At 40.6% G+C, this 25988-nt stretch overlaps 4 protein-coding genes across 5 annotated transcripts in view; all 4 read left to right on the top strand.

Annotated features, from left to right (window-relative positions):
- The window catches only part of LOC135650271 (DNA polymerase epsilon catalytic subunit A-like), a 36950-nt gene extending 24323 nt beyond the window's left edge, over positions 1 to 12627 (top strand). The window contains exons 27-50 of the mRNA XM_065169558.1: positions 70 to 270; positions 651 to 705; positions 980 to 1122; positions 1189 to 1637; positions 2331 to 2475; positions 2562 to 2759; positions 2945 to 3019; positions 4038 to 4228; positions 6293 to 6473; positions 6566 to 6630; positions 7193 to 7325; positions 7421 to 7522; positions 7611 to 7694; positions 8458 to 8532; positions 8759 to 8818; positions 8878 to 9134; positions 9216 to 9264; positions 9373 to 9533; positions 9616 to 9682; positions 9853 to 9978; positions 10133 to 10306; positions 10376 to 10591; positions 11637 to 11743; positions 11938 to 12627. Of these exons, the coding sequence (XP_065025630.1) occupies positions 70 to 270; positions 651 to 705; positions 980 to 1122; positions 1189 to 1637; positions 2331 to 2475; positions 2562 to 2759; positions 2945 to 3019; positions 4038 to 4228; positions 6293 to 6473; positions 6566 to 6630; positions 7193 to 7325; positions 7421 to 7522; positions 7611 to 7694; positions 8458 to 8532; positions 8759 to 8818; positions 8878 to 9134; positions 9216 to 9264; positions 9373 to 9533; positions 9616 to 9682; positions 9853 to 9978; positions 10133 to 10306; positions 10376 to 10591; positions 11637 to 11743; positions 11938 to 12298 (3675 nt within the window). The 3' untranslated portion in view covers positions 12299 to 12627. The remainder of the gene's footprint in view (positions 1 to 69; positions 271 to 650; positions 706 to 979; positions 1123 to 1188; positions 1638 to 2330; positions 2476 to 2561; positions 2760 to 2944; positions 3020 to 4037; positions 4229 to 6292; positions 6474 to 6565; positions 6631 to 7192; positions 7326 to 7420; positions 7523 to 7610; positions 7695 to 8457; positions 8533 to 8758; positions 8819 to 8877; positions 9135 to 9215; positions 9265 to 9372; positions 9534 to 9615; positions 9683 to 9852; positions 9979 to 10132; positions 10307 to 10375; positions 10592 to 11636; positions 11744 to 11937) is intronic.
- A 915-nt stretch (positions 12628 to 13542) lies between these two features.
- On the top strand, positions 13543 to 15951 carry LOC135650272 (laccase-3-like). The gene is made up of 4 exons (XM_065169559.1): positions 13543 to 13745; positions 13835 to 13986; positions 14198 to 14442; positions 14514 to 15951. Exons 1-4 carry the CDS (start codon positions 13617 to 13619, stop codon positions 15725 to 15727), a joined length of 1740 nt encoding a protein of 579 aa, XP_065025631.1. The 5' UTR covers positions 13543 to 13616; the 3' UTR covers positions 15728 to 15951.
- Positions 15952 to 17735: 1784 nt separating this feature from the next.
- On the top strand, positions 17736 to 19655 carry LOC103998273 (patellin-6). Of its 2 annotated transcripts, none has more exons than XM_065169560.1 (4): positions 17736 to 18789; positions 18858 to 18982; positions 19058 to 19208; positions 19284 to 19655. In XM_065169560.1, exons 1-4 carry the CDS (start codon positions 18037 to 18039, stop codon positions 19542 to 19544), a joined length of 1290 nt encoding a protein of 429 aa, XP_065025632.1. In that variant the 5' UTR covers positions 17736 to 18036; the 3' UTR covers positions 19545 to 19655. The 2 variants fall into 2 exon arrangements, with proteins under 2 accessions (XP_065025632.1, XP_009417975.2); XM_009419700.3 differs by having other exon boundaries at positions 17741 to 18789; positions 19067 to 19208.
- A 1329-nt stretch (positions 19656 to 20984) lies between these two features.
- LOC135649936 (protein EARLY RESPONSIVE TO DEHYDRATION 15-like) lies at positions 20985 to 21806 on the top strand. The gene is made up of 2 exons (XM_065168918.1): positions 20985 to 21294; positions 21364 to 21806. The coding sequence occupies exons 1-2, from the start codon at positions 21045 to 21047 to the stop codon at positions 21537 to 21539; spliced, it is 426 nt and encodes a 141-aa protein (XP_065024990.1). The 5' UTR covers positions 20985 to 21044; the 3' UTR covers positions 21540 to 21806.
- The last annotated feature ends 4182 nt before the right edge of the window (positions 21807 to 25988 follow it).

Here is a 25988-nt window from a genome sequence, read left to right as displayed (position 1 = left end):
ACCCTTAGGTTTTTGAACAACTGGTTGACATTTAGTGTCTATGTAGTTAACAGTTTTTGTTTTTGTCAGAATCAAGGCATTGATATTGCCGACAGTGAGCTTCTTGATTATATTTCAGAGTCGAGCACAATGAGTAAATCATTGGTTGATTATGGGGAACAGAAATCATGTGCTGTAACTACTGCAAAAAGGCTTGCTCATTTTCTGGGAGATGCAATGGTTAAAGACAAAGGACTCCATTGCCAATATATAGTCGCTCGAGAACCACAGGTTAGTCAATTTTTTTTGGTCTATATCGGATTGTAAGTAAATTTTTCAACAGAAATTTATAGCATGATAACTGTTGAACAAATTCTTACAAAATGCCATCATTTTTCATATCAATTGCATTAACTTATCTCTTTTAGTTGTAAATTTTATTTCTGAGATGAGGAACTAATTGCTATTTTTCTTTTTTCTGTTTTCTTTTTCAATTTTCACTAATTGGTAAGTCAGGTAGTTGATATTTCTATTACTATAATATTTCTAAGTGACTTTCATATGCTTTTTCTATATTTTAACTAATTGTTGTATCGACTTTACTACAAATGAAAAAAATTGCATGCTTTGTCAAGACTGTTATATGACCTTTTATCAAACTAATCATGCAGGGAACTCCAGTAAGTGAGCGTGCAGTCCCTGTTGCAATATTTGAAACAGATGCAGGTATTGTTCTCTTTTTCCCATGGTTCGCCTTACCAATCCATACCAGTGTACTGATTGGTTGTCAGTACAGTACATACTGACATATGGTATAGTGGGGCGTACTGACAGACCGATATGTACTGCCTATACAGTCCCCTATTGGATCGGTATGTACTGCTCATATCGGGCCATGGTATGGTGAACCTTGCTTTTTCCTACATCTGTGCTAAGTAGATTGATGGGTCTAGTTTGAAGTTTGAACACATATCTAACACATGTATTCTTCTATATGCAGAGATTGCAAAGTACTATTTACGCAAGTGGTGTAAAATAACTTCTGATGTGGGCATTCGGTCTATTGTTGATTGGTCTTATTACACGCTACGACTTAGTTCAGCTATTCAAAAAATTATCACCATCCCTGCTGCAATGCAAAAGGTTTGAACCATCATTCTTGTTGAACATTTTCTTGATTTACTCAGACCAAAACCCAATTTATCTCAGGTTTCTAACCCTGTACCAAGAGTGGTCCATCCGGATTGGTTGCACAAGAAGGTTTGCGAGAAAGAGGATCGTTTTCGCCAGCGTAAACTTGTTGACATCTTTAATACAGCAAAAAGAGATCAGGTGGCTCAAGATGAGACAATTGTTGGGGATATTGAAGAAATTTTGGTCAAAGATGGTGCTAGAGTACTTCCACCTCGACCTGTAGTTCATAGCTTTGAATTCAATAGAGAAATCAATTCAAGAAAACCATCTTCTCCAGTATCTGGGATGCCTGTTGACCTCCAGGAGCAAGATCTCACCCTATTTGGGTCAAATCAATCGCTAGTTTCATCGAGTAATAATGGTATTTCCAGTGAAAATGTGGATAAGACCATTGATTATCAAGCTTGGCTCGAAACGAAGAAGAGAAAATGGAAGGACTCTCGTGAAGAGAGGAAGAGATGCAGGTAATATATTATTTTTGTTCTTTGGTTATCACTTGTCAGCATTCAAAATCTGATGTGTTATATGTGAACCTTCTGCACACTTTCTGTTGATTCTTCGTGTTGCTAGCTGTCTGGAATTGTGAAACTTCCAGTTGAATCTTTCTAGGTGCATTGCATCTTGGTTCTTGATTTTCCTGCACCATTATTCTGGTTAAGGTTTATGATCTTTCCAGTAACTGAATCTAGTTAGATTATTTTTTTATATTTTCAGAAATTTAATTTGTCAATTGATTAATCATATATACATTATTTATATGTTAAATGACACACATTGCTAATAGTTGTTTCTCAGTGCTCGCCTCCTGGTCTTTTTTCCTAATATATTAAAGTAGATAGTTATACTCTAGCAGACTTTTCTGTGGTCCTTCCTACATATGTTAAAGCAGTACTTATTCTTCCTTGGAAGTCTGAATCAGGGAAAAGATCTTTCCAAGAGGTATTTTCCAAGCTATTAACACTATTGATACAAAAGTATTATGATTCAATCCGTAATAATGAATTATGATGAAGAATATTTTGTATTATGTTCTTAAGAATTAATGGACTGGCATAATTGAGAATTTCCTCAAGTACGAGCACCGCAGTATTTTGGGTTATGTAAATGTTATTGAAGGTACATTACTCAGTTTGACCTGGCATTTTCTTGGTTGCCAGATTGGGTAGCACAAATATATCAGATGAACCTGTTGGCACAACTAAGTTTCCTGACTCAAGTTTCAAGTACAAGCATAGCCAGAGATTTGGTGTCAGTGGATTCTTCAAGAAACATGAATCAAGTCTTGTTCGGTCTCACTGGCAGGTAGTGACATAGAGCCAGTCAACATTGATTGAACTTTTCTAAATTTGTGCATGGTGAATGTCACTGAGTCGAATTTCCTGAAACAGATATTACAGCTTGTCCCAAGAACACAACCTGGGCACTTTTATGCCTGGGTTATTGCTGATGGCACCATGCATAAGGTCCCAATAAATGTTCCAAGAGTGTTTTATCTCAATTCTAAAGCTCCTATTACAGAAGAGTTTCCTGGAAGGCGTGTTAAAAAGATTCTTCCTCATAGCAGACCTAACTTCAATCTCATTGAGGTATCCTTGGATTTGTTTCTCAAATCCTCTCTCTCCTTGTTTTTTATAATCAATTACAACTAATAGTTAATAGTGAAAAACTGGAAATATCATAGTTTGCTTTAGTCTTTAAACCAAAAAGTTATTTTAGAGTTTATATTTCTTTTTATTATCGGTCTGATTAAATTAAACATGTTCTTTTTAAGGTTGTTATTAGTGAAGAACAATTCAGGGCCGAAAGCAAGAAACTTGCCGCTCACCTAGCAGATCCAGAAGTTGAGGTGAAAAATATTCTTCTTGTGCATGACTAAAGATAGTTGTTTTCCTAAAATCTTAGCAAATGACTTTGCTATTACTTTTTTCATTGTACAGCATCATCATCTTTTTCTTTTATCCATCATATTTCTTTTTAGTGTTACTTTTGGTTATGCTTCCATCATTTGATAGTGGATAAATAATACTTCAATCTATTATATGTTAGATCTTTGTCTCGGTGTTCAAACTAATGTAAAAAAAATATGCATTATACATGTTAGGTCATGAGGTTGTAGATAAGGTTATCCAACCATACTAAATATTAAGTAAATAAATATAATCTATTTTACATTCATAGTTTGATATGTATTATGTGCACTAAAATTGGAGAACTGAAAAACATTTTACAAACTGAATAGAAGATTAAATTAGTTTACAATGTCAGGGAGATAAGCCTAAGAGATCTTAATTAGAAACTTTGTTTTGCTGATCTCAAAGCTCTAGGTGACTTGATAGCTCAATCTCATTGTTGTTGGTCTATTTAAATCTGATGACATTTTGTTTGTATTTGTGTAAATACATTAAGTTCACTATGTATAGGCCTAGGTTTATCAAATATTCTAAGCTGATATATAACGGACCATAATGGATATGAGCTTGATGAATGTGACTCCCAAAAGAAGATTTATGACTTCATATCATTCTGGTCACCTGGAAAGACAATTCTTTATGATGAGCAAGTAATTTACTTTCTTATCTTCTGTTATTTGTGAATCAGTGAATGGTGCCACTTGTTCACTTATATGTCCCATATATGATCAAAGTTCCAAAAATAAAATCAGTTAAGCCTCATTGTTTCTTTTGTCTTCCAATTTAATTTCTTTTGTTGGATTTAGACTTGCTTCACTGTTTTGTTATTATTGTGACATGGTTTTTACAATCTTATTATTTCCTTTAAAAGACTGTCACGCAAGCACATTTCACATTAACTTTTTTTTTTTTTGGTGAATAATCTGAATCTGCTTGTCTTTTAACTCTTTATAGGGGATATATGAGACAAAGGTGCCATTAGAATTTCATGCTATTATCCAGATTGGTTGTGTTTGCAAAGTAGACAAAGCTGCTAAATTGCGAAATGCTCAAGATGGCTGGAACCTGGATGAGTTGCATATGAAGACTACGGCAGAATGCTCTTATCTAGAACAAGGAGTTACCTACTTTTATCTGTACCACAGGTATGCCAGTATTTTTAATCCTTGCTAAGGTATGGATAATTGAGGTTCAGGAGAGCTTTGTATGTATTACTGATTTAATTGTGTATACATCTATATACTGATTTTTATGATATCTCAGTAAATAATCTGATAGATGAATTGTCACTTATTAGCAAGGTTCGCCATACCGATGTGTACCGCCCGGTACGGGCGGTACGTACCGGTCCGAGAGGCGACCGGTACGCGGACTGCCCTCTACCGGGCGGTACACCAAAAAAAGCCTGTATCGGGCGGTAACGGTCGAAATTTCGACCGTTACCACCCGGTACCATTCGGTAACGGTCGATTTCGACCGTTACCGCCCGATACCACTCGGTAACGGTCGAAATCGACCGTTACCACACTGTAGCAGTGCTACAGTGCTCCAACGGTCAAATTGACCGTTGGAGCCATTTCTCCTCCTATTTAAACTAATCTTCTCTCCCCTATTTCATTATACACTTTTAAACTCTCTCTCAAACATTTCTTTTCTCTCATAAACTCTATAAAACAACGATTTGTGAATTCAATCGAGGTAAATTTGGGAAGATTAAGAGGAAGAACTTTCTAATCAAGAGGTATGAGTTAAATTGCTCGAGGAACTACCGATACCCAACGGTCACACTCGTCCGCCCAACGTGCAAAGGCAAAGGGGAAGGCAATAGCATCAGTTGCATCGTTGGAAAGAATCGAGTCGGGCGACGAGACACCTTCACAATCACATTCTCTTTCTCGTTCGGTCCAGAGACATGACAGCAACACGGATAGCAGTGCCTCAACAGATGATGGCGGTGATACCGGGCAGTCGTTGGTCTCGTCTGCACAACTTGAGGGTGGTGAATGGACTGAGGAGCAATATTTTACACATGCCACTCAAGATTCAGATCATGAAACTCGACAAGGTACTGGTTAAGTTTATGCGCGGAAGGGAAAGGAGAAGGGGAAGGCAGTGGATGAATATGAACAAATGCGACAGAGCATACATGATATAGACACAGAAAGAGACTCATCGTATTCACAGCCATCGTATTATGAAGAATCATATGGGCAACAACAGTATGGTGATAGTTGGTCATCCTTCTCTGAGCAACAGCATGATACAGAACAACACCAATATATGCCTCAAGAGCTGCCTCGGACAAATATGATTTATGACGATCAATCTACGATCAGTATCACATTGATGCATCAATGACATACAGTGTATCAATACACTATGTCATGGGATCAATTTCATGATTGGGTCCAACAAAAGTATCATATTGATATGTATCGGATCGAGGACCCCGATCCACCACCCGTGGAGGCCCGTCGTTCGTTTTGGTGGTAGAATTAACAATCAGGTATATCTAGATATATGATTATTTAATTTATTTGAATTTTAGAGTTTATATTGTAACAAAATAGTCTAACAATTCAACTGATTTTTCTATAGATATTTCAATCTATAACGAGCTGAAATACGAACCTCGAACAAGACTACCTCAAAGCCCGAAAAAGATATGTGATGCTATTTTTACCAAATTTACATTGATTTTGCTAAACTTATACTATTACTATATTTATTTGTAACTTGAAAACTCTATCCTAACTTTTTTTTTAATTTTCAGGTATTTTCGGAGGGATAAATCGGTGAAATCAGGTGTACCGAGCGGTACACCTCGGTATACCGCTCGGTACGCCGTACCGTACCGTACCGAGCCAGCGTCGAAACGCCGGTACGGTACGGTTCGGCGAACCTTGCTTATTAGAGCATAAAAGACATCATGTTTAGAGCATATTCCTTAAGTTCAATATTGTAACTTTATCTTACTAAGAATTTATTTAATGCAAACTAAGGCTAAGAAGATTTGGATGTGGTGTCAACTTATGTTTATTTGGTTAAGATGGAGTATTTGCAAGTAATAATAAATTCAATCCTTTAGGAAGAAGCATGCTTCTAGTGTCAACTTATGTTTTTTGTGCCTGGACACACTTTTTTACCTTTTTGCCGTATTCAAGTTAACTACAATATGTTCCCACCAATCTTTCTTGTTTTGGTGCCAGCTTCTCGGAGGGAAGGGCAATATACGTTATATACTTCCCCACATCTTGGACAATATCTGTTGTTGTTGTAAACCCTTTTCAGAACAAAGAACTATCATCAGCAATTCTGGAGAAACAATTTCGTGAAGCTTGCCATGCATTATCTATTGAACCTCCAACGAATGGTAGTGCTACCTTTAAGGTATGGTTGTTGTCATACTTTTATTTATAGATTGCTCATTCTATCTTCCTATCTTCCAGTTTTCTTTAACACATCTCAATCACTCTTTTCAGGTTGAGTACGTCCGATCAATTGATGTTGGAAGCAAAATTTTGCAGAGAACATTAGTTGCACACAGGTTTTTCTAAAACTCTTCTTTGGATTTTAGAATTCAGATTTTGACAAAATAGTCCACATCGATCTTTAATTTTCTGGGAAAAAGTACCTCATTTGTTGGAGGGTTCTTCCCTTTTTCAGTATTTGGGTGCTATATTATATTTCTCAAGTCAATTTATGTGGCTTTTGGTATAACATGCAAGGAACCCTATTTTGCCTGGACCTGTCCAGGCATGGACTGAGAAGAGGACTGTCCTTTTTCGGGCAGTTCCGATCTGGTACAGGGTAGACTGGATGGTCACCTGGTAACATATTATTGAAATGTTATTTGAACATATAGAGATGGATCCTATGTAAAATTCTCTTTTTATCCAACTTATCCAGTGGTAGTTTCTTATATGATGTGTTAGGAATTTAGGAATTTCACAAAAGCTTTCTAGAATGGTACAATTTTTTCACTTCCACAAACTTCTTTAGGATAGAATTCTTGTGGAAGAAAAAAACCTAATAAAGAATTTTCATATTATATTTATATTTCACTTCTACTACAGTTTACAGGAATCTAATTGTAAATTTTGTGATAGGCATCAACATCTTCAACCTGCTATTGGTATCATAGAATGTCCAGGGTTTCAAGTTCTCAAGTCAAGGATAAGAATTCTGGAAGACTTCCCTTGTGTCACTATGTCTTTTAATGCTTGTGATAGCAATTATCAGGTATTCTTGAAGATGCCATGACAGCCAAATCGTTCTTGCTTTCTCTGTAATTATGCACATCCAGCAAGCTTTGACTTACTTGAATTCATATACAGGCTCTTGGATGGCAAGTTACAGCTGGTAAAATTAGCATGCAAAGATGTGCTGCATCATCCCAGTGGTTTAATGAAAGGATTTTGCTATCAAGATATGCACATGTAATAATCATGTTCTCACTTCTATGCCTTTATGTTTGAGCTAGTGTTCACTTATGAAATTTTATGTCCATGTTCTGTGATCAAACAGGTGCCATTAGGGAATTTTGAACTTGATTGGCTTCTATTTACTGCTGATGTCTTCTTCTCTAGGGCATTGCGTGATAAGCAACAGGTTGGCCTTTTCACTTCACACAAATGTGTACTTGGGATTCTTTTGCTTTGTTATCTTGATTTTGTAATTTTATCGATTTTCGGTTCTTTATGATACAAATAGTTCATCATGAAAGCTCTTGCTTGTTGTCCGACATAAATGGCCTGCTTAATTTTATTGTGTGAGGTTAGATGAGTTGAATCCATAATGTAGAATAGTGCAGGCCTGAATCTGTCCCATGACCATCTGATTCAAAAGCAACTTTTGCTATAGTTCATTTTGAGACAGTTACTAAAGTGTGTGAAACTAGTTATCACAAGTCAAAATGCCTACAAAATGGCTTGTGTTGGCATTAATTAAAAAATTAAAGGCTTTGCCTGAATGAATTTCTTGATTGTTTTTTTCAATGTGGTTGGAATAGATTTTATGGAAAGTATCAACTTTTAAGCAGTCTTTGAAAAAAATATGTATTTACGTTTTAAAAAATTGACCGTATTTTTGCTGGTGTATATCCTCTTTGTCAATCAACGCTTTAGTGAGAACGTTATAAATGAGGAGGATTTCTGCATTTTTTTTCATATTGGTTGACTTGTCATACAAATAAGTTCTTGTAGTCATTCTTTTTGTATAAATACTAGCTGCTCTTAGTTTCTCTAGGTTTGTCAATTTCTATTTACATGAATTGAGTTAGTCAATGTACTATATACATTTCCACATTTACAAAATTAAGTTCTTCATTGCTTATTATCAATATGGCTTAAGATGTTCCTGGAGTGTCTTTTAGGTACTATGGATATCTGATGATGGAATTCCAGATTTTGGGGGCATTTATGAGGGAGATACATGCTTTGCTGATGAAGTAAGGACTTCGGTACACTGAAGATAATTTTGCTTTACTGACAGCTTATCAAATCACTACATTATTCTTTTTCTCATGTTTATAGTTCTTGAAGAACATAATCCTCAAATATTTTCTTAAAGTATATATGATTATTGGAAGTAATATTTGCCTATCAAAGATCAACGTTCTCAGTATTATTCAGTGTTTGTTGTTGTACTCAATGGTGTATTATGACTGAAAACAGGTCAACCAACCAGCTGCCAGTTATCCTGGAGCATATAGAAAAGTGGCAGTTGAACTGAAGGTTAGACTAACATCATCAAACTTTACATAAAGTTGATGCTAATGCTTGCTCTTCTGCAGATTCACCACCTAGCTGTTAATGCTCTTCTCAAGAGCAGTCTAGTGGAAGAAACGGATGGGGGATCCCTATTTTGTCATGAATCTGACTCACATCCCCCTGCTCATGATAACGAAACTGATTATGATGAAGCTAGCTCGTGTGCGCCTGCATTTCAAGTACTAAAGCAACTAATTCAGAGATGCATATCAGATGCTGTGGCTTCTGGTAATGCCTTTGCTGATGGAATATTGCAGCATCTTTACCGGTGGCTTTGCAGGTTGAGAAGTTGAAAGCTTTTGCACTCAATGTTCATTATTTTGTCAATTTCTCAAGCTAACATTTAACATTTGTCATTCAGCCCAATGTCAAAACTTCATGACCCTGCCCTCCATCGGGTCCTGAACATGGTAAGTTGCACATTCTGGTTATTTAGTCTACTTGATGCAATATTCTGCAGCAGATATTATGAAACAAGCTCTCAAGTATTTTGCTTCTCTTCATATGAGCATTGACAGTTTATGAAAAAGGTGTTTGCATTGCTGCTGGTTGAGTTTAAAAAACTAGGAGCCACCATCATCTTTGCAAACTTCTCTAAGATCATTATAGACACGGGTAAGATTGAACTATCAGCTGCTAGAGCATATTGTGATTGTTTGCTGAGAACACTGCAAACAAGGTTTGTCATTGCAGACTTATTAAGATTAATAAGCATTCTATCTACCTTTTTCTGTTATTATGATTTGATGCTATTTTCACAGGGAACTTTTTGAGTGGATTGAGCTTGAACCTCTGCATTTTTGGCATTCATTACTGTTTATGGACCAGGTCTGCCTTTGCTTTTAACTTGTATTTCTTTTACAGATCTTTCTATGCTAACATTCATTTTCTATAAAGAGAGTCTACTATCAACTCAGCATATTATGATTGACTCATTATTTTACATATATAATGATTTAAGCTATATTAGATTGCTAAAATGTACTCATGAACTGCAGTTAAATTATGGAGGGATTCAAGCCAAATGGCCTATGGGGTTGCCGGTAGAGGATATGGAGGATAATTCTCAAATGAACGTGGTATCAAGCTGGAATATAGCAGAATACCTACCAAAGGTCACTAAGGTTCGTCATTTCCCAATAAAAATATCTACTTCTCATGAAAACAATAGCTTTGATTTTATTAATCTGACTAGTATTTGTTCCTTTTAACTATATTGATACCTGTATCATGCACTAAATGGAAGAATAATTCAAACAATATTTTGGTGCCAAACAGGATCACTTTGTCTTGATAGTGTCAGAATTCTTGTATATCCCATGGAAGTACTTGAAAGAACAAGTTTTGATCCGAACTACTAATATGATGGATGATAGTACTAGTACTCAATCAATCACAGTCACAGCTGCCGAAACAATTGAAGCTCGTGTCAATGAATACATCAAAGAACAGGTATATATAACTTGTAGTAACAACAGACACAAGCTTATCTCTACTTATGCCAAATTTTGCTTGTTGCAGATCAGCAATTATTTTACTGAGAAGCTTCTTAACATTGTGTGTGATATACTCCGCCGTTTCAAGGGAGAAAACAAAGGAATTAAGGACCTACATGCAACTCATGTTCTCCCCTGTTCTTATGGATCCCAAGGAAATAAGGGAGATGCAGCATTAGAGTTCATCAAGCATGTGTGTGCTGTTCTTGCTCTTGATCAGAATGTTAAACATGATGTTCTGGTATACAACCCTATTTCTTTTATCTTATTTAAATATATAATAAGAAGAATATCTGATAGTGCTTTGTTCTTTATATTTTTGTGCAGAAAGTTTACATGCAATATTTTTTAGGAATATGTTCGTCAAGCTAAATCACCCTATCTAATAAGAATGGCTAGTGCTATGTTAAATTGTTAATTTTGGAAGAAGGAAATTCCCAAATTCTTGTTTATCTAAATTTCATTATGTGCCTTAAGTTGCTAGAACTAGGTAATCATTGTTTCTCAAACTTTCTGCTCTGTGAGGGACCCAACTTTTTGGAAGTTGTTTCTGCCATGTCTAGATAAAGTTGTGCTACTCATATGTGTATCATGTTTATTGCATCATCCCTGTGAGGACACTGTACAAAATATCTGCAGAGTTCAGCAATTAGTTTTGGGTACATGATTGGCTCATGACCGAAATGGCAAGCATGGTAAATGTTCTCTGATCAAGTTGGAAGTGGATTTATATAGTTTTGAAATTAACTATGATGCATCAAACTTGTTGGTACAAGACTTCGCTGGAGATATCTGATCCAAATAAATTTAGTTTTCACTAATGCACATATGGAAATAACAATTCAAATGAAGTTGAAACCTACTTTTGTTGGTAATTCTCCAAAGTATTATTTGATTCTAAATTTTACTGAGTAGAAATTGGTTGTCTTTCTTTGATCCCTGAGACAAACAAGATCCTCTTAGTGGTCCACTAGTAAAACTCATCCTTGTCATAACAAATAATTTTTCTTATCTATGAGTTATTTTTCTTATCAAGGAAAATGTGCGCAAAATAAAGGGTTGCATTAAAATCTACGTTGTTTGTTTGCAAAATAAAGTCCATTTCAAAGTCCAAAAGAGTGAATGAAATACAACCTAAAAATAAGTTTGCATTTGACATGCAATTTATTTCGGTTTGTGGTTATGTGTATTTACATTAATTTTATTATGTTGTGTTTATTGGTTGTCATTCAAAATATTATAAACTTCTAGCAATGGTTGCTGAATTATATGCTTTGACTTGACAGCGGATGAGGAAGAATTTATTAAAACGGATCCATGTCAAAGAGTTTTCTCCAGAAGCACAGTTTCGTGATCCATGTCAGTCTTTTACACTTCCGAATATTATTTGCAGGTATGGTGGAGATAAATTTTGTTTATGTTGTGGTAGCTTATTTGCATCTTAGACATCGAGTAACAAAATAATCTAAAAGGTCATATTATGCTCCCAGTTTCTGACAGTAGATTCTTACTCGTGGAACTTGCCCGTATTCTACACTCCAGCCTTTCTTTTGTACTCCATTCCTAATTCAGGTTTTCTATTTGCAGTTACTGCAATGATTGCCGGGATTTAGACTTCTGTCATGATTCAGTACTTTTGGAGGATAATTGGCACTGTGCGGTGCCACATTGTGGACAGCCATACAATCGTGAGCAGATGGAGAATGCTCTCCTTCAAATAGTTAGGCAGAGAGAAAGGCTTTACCACTTGCAGGATCTTGTTTGTGACAGGTGCAGACAAGTTAAAGCTGCTCACTTAGTGGAGCAGTGTGCATGTGGTGGCTCATTCCGGTGCCATGAAGACTTGTTGGCATTCCTTGGCAAAATGCAAGTGTTTCTCAGCATAGCAGCATGTAAGAAGTTCCAGCTACTCCATGACTGCACCTCGTGGATCTTACAAGTCAGATAGATGGTGCTTCCTAACCACTGGCTTAAAAGCTTAAGGTGCAACCACGGAGGAGGGAGATGATGAAGATTTGGTTTTGAGCTGGACAACAACAGTTCGACTGTTGTGCTATGCTGGCTTCTTTCACGTAAGAAGTCAGCATATCATATATAACAAAATATGAGAACAATTTCACGTTGGAATACATATCTTGTGTCTTGTGCACTGACTTCTTTCTGGCATGTACACGAAAATCACCACTGGTGGTGTGACATTTGTCCAGATATCATTAAGCAGTTACCGATACAGAATTTGTATTAACAGCTTATGAAAGCAACTTTTCAGTGTGACAATGGTTTTCCAGCATATAATTACCAACTGATGATGTGTTATCATATGCAGAAAGTAGAGAGCGCGTGTGCTAGCTTCTCTGAACTGGGTGGTACAATACGAGATGCTATAGATTTCTGGTTCCCAGCTTCTGTTGATAGAAAAATTGTTACAGAATGGGTTTTGAATTTGAAGCTTTTTTGTAGTCAATAAAACAGTCTTCTTGAAGATTTTATAATTCTATCCTTCCTTTTGAAGTCTTATCGGTAGCTAGAAATAGAATTATCCTGTTGATGAAAATGAATAGATCTAATTAAGAAATTGAGAATTGGAACTTGAGTGCCAAGAGCGAAGAGGATGTGGAAATTGAGAATTGACTTGTAAGGCTCATTGCACTTCTCCACCCGGCAATTTAGACAAGTCAAACAACATCACTGCTGGAAAAGATGGTTCTTGCTCTAACAACCCTAACCACACATCTGCACAATTGTCTTCACCAAGGACCTAACTATAGGAAAGTTGTGAGTTTGTTTGCTGCAAAGAATGAAAAAGGCACTCTTGACTAGTTGGCTAATGTAGCTGCGCGCACAAAAGGTGTAGCCACGGATTGTACGTCATAACAAATCATTTGGAATATGAGCCACAATGATTAAAAACATGCATGCAGTGCAAGAATCATTTCCTCAAAAGGTCTGTCGATGTGGGATGAGGAGGCTTCTTCTACAACTATTGTGATCTAGTGGGTATAACCACTCCCTCTATGGTAGTAGTGCAACTGTTCCTCCGAGATTGAGCCCTCGGATTGGTGAAAAAATTCTATACAAGCACTGTTTTTCTCCACAATTCAAAACCTAATCTTCCAACCACAAACAAACCCATTACCTCCGTTTGTATATAAATAACGTAGCCCTCTCAATCGCTGTTGCATCACCAAACAACTGGACAAGTACTGGGTTGGAACCTCTCAATCGCTTCTGCTGCATCACTACCTGGAATAGGATTGAGTAGGGGGATGGAGGCACTCAAGAACTCATACAAGTGCTCCCTCCTCCTCCTCCTCCTCCTGCTGCCTCTGCTTCTGCTGTGGTCCTCCGTAATGTTCACTTGTGCCGATGCAGAAGTCCACTACCATGAGTTTGTGGTATGCCATCCATCCTCGATCCTCATCTGCGTTGTCATCTACCCTATTGGGTTGGTGTTCATTTTCTGAAGTGAACCGGATGTGAACAGGTCCAAGCGACGCCAGTGAAGAGGCTGTGCAAGACCCACAACATCATCACCGTCAACGGCCAATACCCCGGTCCGACGCTAGCGGTTCGAAACGGAGACACACTCGTGGTCAACGTCGTCAACCGAGCAAAATACAACGTCACACTTCACTGGTACGGCTGCTACCAAACCAAGCAATATATATATATATATATATATATATATATTTACATATATATATACAAATATACGTAAATATATACATATATATTTACATATATATATATATATATATATATATACATATATATAGATAAAATCTGTGCATGCAGGCATGCTTGCATGGACGCAGATTAACGAGATCCGAGTGATGCGTGTTGACAGGCACGGGGTTCGACAGATGCGAACGGCGTGGGCGGACGGGCCGGAGTTCGTGACGCAGTGCCCCATAAGGCCCGGCGGCAGCTACACGTACCGGTTCACCATCGAGGACCAAGAAGGCACGCTGTGGTGGCACGCACACAGCTCCTGGCTCAGGGCCACCGTCCATGGCGCCCTCATCATCTATCCCGGAGATGCCTCCTCCTACCCATTCCCCAAACCCCACCGAGAATTCCCCGTCATCCTCGGTACTAATTTCCCTTCCAAATCTTATACACATGTATGCATAGATTTGAATGACGATATGGCGTTGGAACAGGGGAGTGGTGGAATGAGGACCCCATCAGCGTAGTCCGGCGGGCGACGAGGACCGGAGCAGCCCCAAACGTCTCTGACGCCTTCACCATCAATGGCCAGCCCGGCGATCTTTACAACTGCTCCAACAAAGATACAACGGTCTTCCCAGTGGCGTTGGGTGAGACCAACCTACTACGGTTCATCAACGCCGCCCTCAACAACGAGCTCTTCGTCAGCATCGCCGGCCACATGATGACGGTCGTGGCCGCCGACGCCGCCTACACCAAGCCCTTCACCACCGCGGTCCTCATGCTGGGCCCGGGGCAGACAACCGACGTCTTAGTCACCACCAACCAGCCCCCCGGCCGCTACTACATGGCCGCCCACGCCTACGCCAGCGCCCGAGGCGTCGCCTTCGACAACACCACCACCACCGCCGTCCTCGAGTATAAGAACAGCGGCTGCCCCACCAAGAACAGCCCGGGGCTCCCGCCGGCGTTCCCTGTCCTCCCGGCCTTCAACGACACGCCCACCGCCACCGCCTTCGCCGCCGGAATCAGGAGCCCCCACCCCGTCCAGATCCCCGGCCCCGTCGATCACCACCTCTTCTTCACCGTCGGGCTGGGCCTGTTCAACTGCCCGCCTGGCCGGCGTTGCGGCGGCCCGAACGGTACTCGCTTCGGCGCCAGCATGAACAACGTCTCCTTCCAGCTGCCCACCGGTCTCTCCCTCCTCCAAGCCCACCACCTGGGCGTGCCGGGGGTGTTCACCACCGACTTCCCGGCGGTTCCGCCGGTCCCCTTCGACTACACTGCGGCCAACGTCAGCCGGGGGCTGTGGCAGCCGGTGCTGGGGACGAAGTTGTACCCGCTCAAGTACGGGTCGGTGGTGCAGCTGGTGCTGCAGGGCACCAACATCTTCGCGGGGGAGGAACACCCGATGCACATCCACGGGTACCACTTCTACGTGCTGGCGACGGGGTTCGGGAACTTCGACCCGGCGAGGGACTCGGCGAGGTTCAATCTGGTGGACCCGCCGCTGCGGAACACGGTGGGGGTGCCGGTGAACGGGTGGGCGGTGATCCGGTTCGTGGCGGACAACCCAGGGGTGTGGCTAGTGCACTGCCACCTGGACGTGCACATCACCTGGGGCTTGGCCATGGCCTTCCTGGTGGAGAACGGCGTCGGCGAGCTGCAGTCTCTGTTGCCGCCTCCCGCGGACCTTCCTCTGTGCTGATCCCTCTCCACGGCTTCACCCTCTCCTCGTCTCTGTAATATGCAGTAGTCGTATGGCGTTCTTCTTCTGCTTCTTCTTCTTCGGTTTGGTTCACTGCATGTAAGGAGGGATGATAGAGTCGCCGAGTCTCCCATTAATCTGTTGTGATGCATTTATATGTCAGCAAAATAATTCACGCAATTAAATTAATGAATATATCAAGAAAGAAGCACAAGTGGATGGTAGAGACATGTGTTGGATAATGATACCCATTTAGTGATAGCATTCCATACAACACATTATTAGAGAATATTCATCAATGATTTTATTTTTTGTTTTGTTCTGTGAAATTGCAATACTTGAATATTTGAATAAAAAAATAAATAAAAAGAATATACAAATCTTGCACAACCTCCTCCTTCCATTAATTAAATACCATCATCTAATCCAAGCTCCTTTATTTTCCTCGTTGCTGTCTTCCAAACTCAACCATATCTGTTTTGTTTCCTTCCAAGAACAAACATCAAATCTAAAGCAAGTTTTCTTAACTGGATTTGTACGGTCAAAGGTCTCCTGATTCGAATCCTTCCTTCACAATGGAGAAAGAACAAGTCAGCGTACAATAATACTACACCGTACTTAGCACACCACTTGACACTGCTTTTTATGTACACGGTATCAAAGTAAGGTGGAAAGAAATAATACTTTGGATGGTGAAAGTAGCAAGTGGAATGCAGAGCTGTAAAAGAAATAATACTTTTGTGAACTTGTTTTTGAGCTCAAAAGATCCATCGATTGGCAGAGTTATCGTCGTGTCGCAGTCTGCTTTCCTTAGGATTAGATGGTCACAAGAGCTGCCACAACTAGAGAATAATGGAAATGGACATCCGACATTGTTCTCTGTGCGGTGTTTACTCGGAAGAAGACATCCCTCGGCTGATGCAGTGGTTGCTTGGTTTAATGCTCTCAGATCATCTTCTGTTGAACTTCATCTTGATTGCATTACTATTATATATATATATATATATATATATATGTAAAGAATATTATAATGGTTTTTTTTTTTAGTGTTATACAATAAACATTTTCTTTTCAGTGTTGATACGATGGAGAAGAAAAGCCGAACATGATCTAATATTCTGGTCTTTGTTGGTTTGGAATTGAAGCACCCAATCTCCGGGCGACGGTTTGTTGTCGGTAGGGAAGACCTCAAAGAGAGCGGTGCCTTCGGATGCTGGGACGCACCCTTCTCCAGCTGCAGCGGCAGCTCCTCTTCCTCCTCCATCTTCTCCCTGCTTCTACCTTTGTCTCCACACACAGGTTTAGCTTACTGGTCATGGTGGATTGGATTGCATTGGGTTTTCTCTCACTTAACCTTATCTTAGACTTTAGTTTCTCATATATAAAAATAATAATAATAATTTTGTTATTATTCTAAGATCAGTCGAGTCTCACTCAGACCGATCAAATCTTAACATACATGAAACTAGACACAAACGCAATATAAAATCTTAAATCGTTTAGGATTTGAGTCAAACTCAATGTATGATGCTCGACTCTTTTTTTATCTTATACATAAATCTTATAGATAAAATATCTTTATATTTATGTATTAGTTGCTCTAATACTCTTTATTCATAGAGTTGTCGTTTGGCTGCACCCAATATCATCTAATTCCTAAGCACAATATATATCGATCGACTCTCTCATTCCAAACTAAAATGAGAATTTTATTATTATTTTTTATTCTTTCCACTCGATCATCACATGTAAATATTTTTCGTCACACCCCACCATTTTGGAGGTGGAAGAAACGATTCCTTAAACGCAGTTTCACATTTGGCATTTGGATCTTTTGTCGAGCAAATGTAACATCAGCCTTCCGTATCCAATCTTAAAGTTCTTCTTTAAAGCACTTTTGATGCAACCAAAGAAGAAGAATAGTTTAAGCAATGTGCAGATAAAGAGGGCAAAAAAAGAGAATCCCACAAATCAAAGAAGAAAGCATTCACGGATCCGCCATGCATTCCTCTCCCCATCTGCTCCAAATGGTCATAAAAGCTCAAGTGAAGGACTCCCCCTTCACGCCATCACCATAATTCCACCTCCCCTTCCTTCCACCGCTCCCATTCATTTCAAGTCAATTCAATTCAATTCAATTTAGCTTCCCTCCCCATCTCTCTCTCTCTCTCTCTCTCTCTCTCTCTCTCTGCAACACCACTAGTAATGGTAGTAACAGGAGCTGAGCTGTAGTGGAACCCAAGCAAACAAGAGGATCGAGCAAGACGACGAGCTTGAGCTCTCTTCCTTCTCTCAGCTCAACTTTAGCAATGGAGTCATCCCAAGCAACCACTGAGCCCGTCCCTTCTCCCAATCCTGCCACCAAGAGAAGCCTGCTGAGCTCCCTCATGGAAGCCACAGCCGGCGCCACGGCAGCCCCCACCGCGCTCCACGTCTCCCATTCGTTCAAGGAGGACTGCTACCTCCTCTCCAGCCTCAAGCTCGCCGAGCTGAAGGCCCTCCAGGAGCTGCAGCAACTCCTCGCTGTCTCCCCCAAGCCCATCTCCATCTGGGGCGTGCCCCTCGCCCCCTCCTCCGCCGCCGCCGCCGGCGACGAGCGGGCGGTCGTCGTCCTCCTCAAGTTTCTGAGAGCGCGCGACTTCGACGCGGGGCAGGCGCACGCCATGCTGCTGCGCTGCGTGGAGTGGCGGCGCGAGTTCGGCGCCGACGAGGTGGCGGAGGAGGAGCTGGTGGGGTTCAAGGAGCTGGAGGGCGTTGTGGCGTACATGCACGGCTGGGACCGGTGGGGCCACCCCGTGTGCTACAACGCCTACGGCGTCTTCAAGGACAAGGACGTGTACGACCGCGTGCTGGGCGACGCCGACAAGCTACATCACTTCCTCCGGTGGCGCGTCCAGGTGATGGAGCGCGGCGTCCGCTTGCTCCAACTCCGCCCTGGCGGCATCAACTCCATCATCCAGGTCACCGACCTCAAGGACATGCCCAAGCGCGAGCTCCGCGCCGCCTCGCAGCACATCCTCTCCCTCTTCCAGGACAACTACCCTGAGATGGTCGCAAGAAAGGTCAGTAAACGTCAAGCTCTCCTCATCACGACGTCACCTCCTCTTCTCTCTGCTAACATCAACCGCAGGTGTTCATCAACGTGCCCTGGTATTTCACTCTGTTGTACGCCATGATTAGTCCATTTCTGACGGAGAGGACAAAGAGCAAGTTCGTGATCGCCAGAGAAAGCAATGTGGCCGAGACCCTTTACAAGTAGTCCACGATAACCTCTCTCTCTCTCTCTCTCCCCCCCCCAACTACTTCCACAGAGCCTTTAAATCTCTTAAGATGTTGCAGATTCATCAGGCCGGAGTTCGTGCCGGTGCAGTACGGAGGGCTGAGCCGGCCAGGGGACCTACAGAATGGCCCGCCCAAGCCCGCCACCGAGTTCACCATCAAGGGCGGAGAAAGAGTGAACCTTGAGATCGACGGCATTGAGGTAAGCTTATCCTGAAGCGGCGACACCACCTTGGACACTGAGCAACGAGTAAATGACCACTGCATTGTGGAGCAGGGAGGGGCAAGCATCACATGGGACATAGCGGTGGGAGGATGGGACGTGGACTACGGCGCCGAGTACGTGCCGAGCGACGGCGGAAGCTACACGATCATCGTGGAGAAGACCAGAAGGGTCCCGGCGACGGCGGACGAGCCGATCCACAACGTGTACACCGCCAGGGAGGTGGGAAAGATGGTGCTCTCCATAGACAACACCAACTCCAGGAGGAGGAAGGTGGCTGCTTACAGATACTTCGTCCGCAAACCATGTACTTAGTGCCTGCAGTTGTCTTCTTCCTAGAAACGCGTTTGGTTCACTTGCTTTTGCTCTTGCCATGTTGTTCTATTACAATCTACCGCAGTCAATGACTTCACATCCATGAAATAAGTAGAGTGATGATCTGTGACTTAATTGGTGTTACAAACCAAGAACGAATACTCCCTCAAGCACATTATAATCTCAACCGCAGATAAACATAGACAGCATCAAACTCTCTCTCCACTCTCATTACATTGTCATGGGTTCTGAGAGATGGTGGAGTCTAAGCTTTTGTTTGGCGCTTTCTCGCCTCTCGAGAGGAGGCAGAGAGCGTTGGAGCAGCGGCAGCAACTGCGGTCCACTTTGACCTAACGCCATGGACTCTGCAACTTTATCGGAACCAGGTCGTCTTTATTACAGAGGAGGTCTCCTCCACCTTACCCTTCTTTTCCTACTCCCATTTGCATGCTCCTTACTGGCTCGGATTTGTCTTAATCGGGTTTATATTTTAAAAAGTAGAATCCGCGTCTGATCTTGGATTCGAGTAGAATAAGTGATCTGGATCCGTAAAGATGAACGGCTGGGATGCATTTCTACCGCTGCGATCAAAAAAGCCAACGGCGGGAGTAAATCGGAGGTTCAGCACACCGCGCACCCGAGAATGTGGCAACCTCGTTCCAAAAAACAAGCCTTGAGCCTCTTCTTTGCCCAGGTGAGTGGTAAGCTAAGCGAAACGGTCTTCAGACCCGGCTAAGTTCCGCTCACCGCCGTATGGTCTCTCTCGCTCTGTCTTTCTGTGTCCGTGCCGATGCAAACCCCGACAAGAAGATAGCATCTATCCAAAGCTATCTTAAACAAACAGATCGGATAAAACCGTTGACGTGTAAGCGATCGACTGGCGCACTTTTTCCTTTCCTCGTGGCACGCCTTCTTTCTTTTTATTTTCTCAATGGTTACGCTTTTTCCACGCGATCCTCTTTACCCCAAGTATACCTGCTCGATCATTGTTCAGAAATATTGTTGTACACCTGTGGGTCCCAAACGAGCTCAGCCAGGAAAGTGAGGGTAAACCGTAAACCGGGAGAAAACGTAATTGTTGTTTCTAAAGTATCCAACGTCTTCCAAATGGTCCCAACCCACCACGCGGCCATCCACCGTTTCCTGGTCCCGAGAGTCTACGGTTTATAGCAACGCTTGATTGGAGAAGGCGTGGGCCCCATTTGATAACCAAAGGAGGTGGACAACAGTGGGTGACAGTTGAATGCGAAAGGAGAAACGATGGGACTTCCGCTCCAACCTCTATCGTCACCGTCCATTTCAGATCACACGGTCAGAATCTCGTGTCCGCGGTAATAGAAATATCCTGTGGGCGGTCTGGTATTACCGATATTTTGATCCAACTCGAGGGGCTCATTCGTTGAAACGTTTTTATATATACGGATTCCTCTCTATCTTATCCATTCGTCAACCATCGGATATCGAAAGAGAGAGAGGGGAGGATAAGCAGTGCTCGAAGCAATGGAGGTGATGGCGAGGAGGACGAGGTCGGGGCTGAACCCGGATGCGGCCCCGTACGTGCCGGCGGCGCAGCGCGCGGTGGAGGACTTCTCGTCGGAGTGGTGGGATCTGGTGCATTCGTCCCCCTGGTTCGCCGACTACTGGCTGCGGGAGTGCTTCCACGAGTCCGTGCTCGACTTCTTCGAGGACGACGACCCCGAGCTGCCCGACGACATCAACGACGCCCTCTTCTCCTTGTCCGCTCCTCACCGTAAGCCCTCATCTCGCATCTCTCTTTCCTCCTCGATCCATCGCGTTGATCTCGTCTTTGTTGGAACAGAAAAGGAAGCCGAGGAGGAGGAGGGCGGAGGAAGGAACAGAGAGTTGATCACATGGGGAGCGGAGAAGTGGAAGGCGTCGAGGGGGTGCGCGGCGGAGGGAGCCAAGTACGCGGAGAAGGCGGCCAAGGTGGTGAGCGTGAAGCTGAGCCCGAGGACGATACAGCAGCCTAGGTAAACGGCGGAGGAGTGAAGTCGAGTGCAAGAAGAAGAAGAAGATGAAGAGAAGTGAGACTGTGAGAAGAGTCGCTTTAGATTTCCGCTTGTGCCTTCTGTACATATTCTGACGTGCAAATAAATTGTGCATTTCATTCTCCGAAAAAGGAAAAAAAAAACATGCCATATTTGTTGAAATTATTCCTTGAAATAAACTCTGGATTTCACCTAATAATCTGATCAATTGTAATTGAATTATTCCTTGAATTTTAAGGATTAATGTGCTAGATCTTGAATCTCTCACATGGAGGTGATGACGATGCAAGAGATGAGCGTTTCCCTCAAATATTGGTCTAATTGGATCATATCTATATTTATTTTATGTTTTTAATACACTATCATTGATTTCATCATGTTCTCATCTTTTTCAACGATGATGAGATGTTTGATTTTTCAAAAGATTGTTTAGTATATATATATATATATATATATATATATATATATATATATATATATATATATATATATATATATATACACTTTTTGGCAAACAAAAAAAATATCCATGGTAAGGTGGTGGATGATGCAGGCCACCTAAACCATTGGCCAGCTTGACTAACCAGGTGAAGCTAGTCAAGCCACCATGAGAAGTGTGTGGCTATGCAAGCAGAAGCCTCTCATGGAGTCAGCAAACATGAGAAGTTTGACGAACTAGATAGACTTTGTCAGGGAAGTTTGACTAAGGTGGATCTTTGACTTCCTCTCAGATCTTGTTCATATGGGTAAGAATTTTTTGTTCTTCCAGCAATTGGTACTCATTTATTGACTGAAGCTAATGAGATTATTTTGTTCTTGCTAGCATCATCTACTATCTTGTTTTCTCTTGCAAGACATCAGTAAGTTTCAGAAAGATTGCAGAAACTGTTCTTTTTCCTGGAACTGTCCTCCAACCACTTCATGTTTTGTGGCTATGTGAACTGAAAAGAACAATATGAGATTGAAGCCTTTTCATGTTGCAGCATGTATCAGAAAAACAAAGGTTGATATAATGAGTAAAATGAATTCAATTCTCCAAAAGAAATCTTTTCCTTTGGATTGTAGCCATTCTTAGCATCAACTTATACTTGTAGAACGGATGTCACAAGAATAAATCATAACATAGTTTTATAGATCTTAAGGCCCGGTTTATAAATAATATCCACTGAGATCTCCAGTACAATCCCTACTTGCTTCAACTACGCAATGAATCGAGCAACGTATCAGTCTCTCTCAGTTCTTTAGGTTCTTCAGCTCTGTGGTGTGCAGTGCAGGAAATCCACAGTTCAGAGTTATGCAGCACTATGAGTTAGAACGGTTGACATCAAATGTGACATATTTATGAAAATAAAGATATAATAGAAATAAATAATACGTAGATTTTGTAAAAAAATAGATAATTAAAATAAGGACTTCTATCTTAATATACTCCCATAATTTTCTCACAAATCATAAAACTCTCTCCGATATGTGAATCGGAGACCCCCGATAGATCTTTAGTGGGGATTGAGATTCAATTGACGTCTTAACGTAATCTCGAGTGACTCAACCAATTACGCTAAGCCCTTAAAGATAGGCAACTCTTGCCAATCACAACTCCTTGTGATTTCCATCATGTTTGGCCTCCGAATCATCATTGCCTCGAGTGACTTGACCAACCATCGTGTTCGGTTATGTCATCACCATTATTATAAGATGAATCTGATTCGACAATATGCCCTCGAGTGACTCGACCAAGCATAACATGTCCTTAGGTCACTCGTGACATCTTTATATCGTAGGCAAGATAGCAAATCGCGAAATAGGTGAGCCTAGAGTGACTCGACCAACTCAACTTACGTCGAGAATTGATTCCTACCTATAACGATGGAAAGACCACGTGAGTCAATCTGATTGTCACATGTTTACTAACTTAATATTATAAAGAGAGGAGATTTTTAATTTGGTCTCCTAATATGACGTGTCATATATATATATATTTAATATATATCTACATCGCATGTAAATATATATATCTAGTAGGTATATAAATAATCACACATCAAATTAATAATCACACCAGATAATCATGGACCACATCCTAATGTGATTAGGCCCGAGCTAGTGGACCTAATCATTCACATCAAGATCTATATGTGCGGTGGCATATCTCCATGCCCTATGATTGTCCATCTCATCATTGTCGGTTCCATCGGCATCTCGACATATTTCCATGCGTCATGATCGTTCATCTCGGCCTCGTGGGTCCCGTTATCGCTTCCACGCTCCCGATGCACCTCCTCGTGTAATTACAATTTAATCACAGGTATGCAGGCCCAACAATAAACGAGAAATAGATTATAGGCTCGCAGGCCCCAATAATAATAATAATAATCACATATACACATATATCATATGGTCCATAATCATTTATCCACATCATACATCACATATATTCATCATTATCGTATAGAACTACTAGATAATAATAATAATAATAATAATAATTAAAAATTTTAATTAACTAATATTTTTAAAATCGGGACATGTAGAAAATTTTTAGAATTATAAAGGGTATTTTGGTAATTTGGATAGAAGTGACAAATCTAGAATTTCTTAAATTCACAAGGGAAAAATTAATTTTTTTTTTGCCCAAAAACCCTACCCTTCTCTTGCTTGCTACCGCCGTCGCCACCCTACCGGTAGTGGCCCTTTGTGGAGTAGCAAGAATTGAGCACGAAATTGAGTTGAAAAAGGGATAAAAAAAATTAGAAACTCTCTTAGGATTTAGAGTCCCTTCCTAGTATTTAGAAAGTTCTTCTAAAGGGAGAAGTGAGGTCTAAGAAAGAGAGGTTGTAAGGGTTGTCTCCTAAACCCGTGAAAAGGAGAAAGAGTATAAAAGGGTAGTTGATCTTCGCCTATTGAAGAAAGATCGTTAGTTGATGCTAGTAGCCTTGACGGAAGAGGAATCGACGGAGTAGATGTAAGTCACGACGACTAAACCATATAAAAATCTGGTTTGCATTTCTATTTATGCAATTTACCTTACTGCAAACTTCCTTACTTGTTTTACTTTCTCATTACACTCTTACGAATACTTTCAAGTTTAATATCTTTCCAGAACGGGTTTAATCGAAACGAAGATTTTTGAATCAATGATATTTTTATCCTAACATTTGGTATCAGAGCCACGTTTTTCTTATTTGGTTTAACAAAATGACTTTTTTTTACTTTCAAGAGGGTTTCTCTATCGTTCGTCCTCCCATGTTTAATGGGACGGACTACATTTATTGGAAGACTCGAATGAGAGTTTTCTTGCTTTCTATGGATTTGGATTTATGGAACATTATCGAAAGCGATTTTCAAAAGTCTTCTACTCTAATAAACGAATGGAATGATTTGGAGATTTTTTTTTTTAATGCTAGAGCTATGAATGCTTTATTTTACGCCTTAGACAAAAATAAATTCAATCAGGTTTTTACTTGCGAAATGGCTTTTGATATTTGGCATACTCTAGAAATCACACACGAAGGCACAAGTAGGGTTAAAGATTCTAAAGTTAATATTTTGATATATGATTTTGAGTTGTTTCGAATGGAATCAAGCGAGACTATTAGAAACATATACACTCGTTTTACGGATGTCGTCAATAGTCTAAAAGCAGTTGGTAAATATTTTTTGAATTTTGAACTCATTAATAAAATATTAAGATCATTTCTAAAGAATTGAGACCCTAAAGTAATAGTCATTCAAGAGACCAAGGATTTGAATAATTTTCCTCTCGAAGAACTTATCGGGTCATTAATAACCTGTGAGATGACTTGCAACGCTCATGAAAAGCTTGAGAACAATCTTCCAAAAAACAGAACGGATTTGACACTTAGAACAAATGAAGACCACTTGAGCGAAAGCTCAAGTGATGATGACTTTGAACTCTTGATTATAACGCTTAAAAAAATTCTTAAAACAAGAATCAAAGAAACAAAATTAACTTAAAAAGAAGATACCATAAAAAAAAAACCATTCAAGGTGGCTTAAGACGAATCGAGCTCATCCGAAGATGAGGAGCAAACCAACAAGGGCAAGGTGGCGAACTGCGCTTTAATAACTTTCATCAACAAGGTAAGCGACTCAATCAAATCTCTTTTTCCTTATCATGAAATTACTTAGTACTTTTTATGATTAGTTTTAAATATATATACTTGCTTGGGACATTACTCTAATCCAAATACATATTATCTCATTCCATGATCAATGCATTTATGTTGTAGTTCAAGAATCTCATTCTAAATCTTGATTATTAATAGTAATTTATGCAAATAACAATGTCTCTACTAGAAATGCCCTTTGGATTGCTTTAGCTTCTTTGGATTTTAGCGAAATTCCGTGGTGTCTAATTGGAGATTTTAATCATATTATTAATAAAGAGAATAAGAAAGGTGGTAGTAATTTTGCT

The sequence above is a fragment of the Musa acuminata genome, chromosome BXJ3-9, assembly GCF_036884655.1.
Source record: "Musa acuminata AAA Group cultivar baxijiao chromosome BXJ3-9, Cavendish_Baxijiao_AAA, whole genome shotgun sequence".
NCBI classification, from domain to species: domain Eukaryota; kingdom Viridiplantae; phylum Streptophyta; class Magnoliopsida; order Zingiberales; family Musaceae; genus Musa; species Musa acuminata.
The sequence above is the reverse complement of the archived record's forward strand: the minus strand, read 5'-3'. Positions and strand labels throughout refer to the sequence as shown.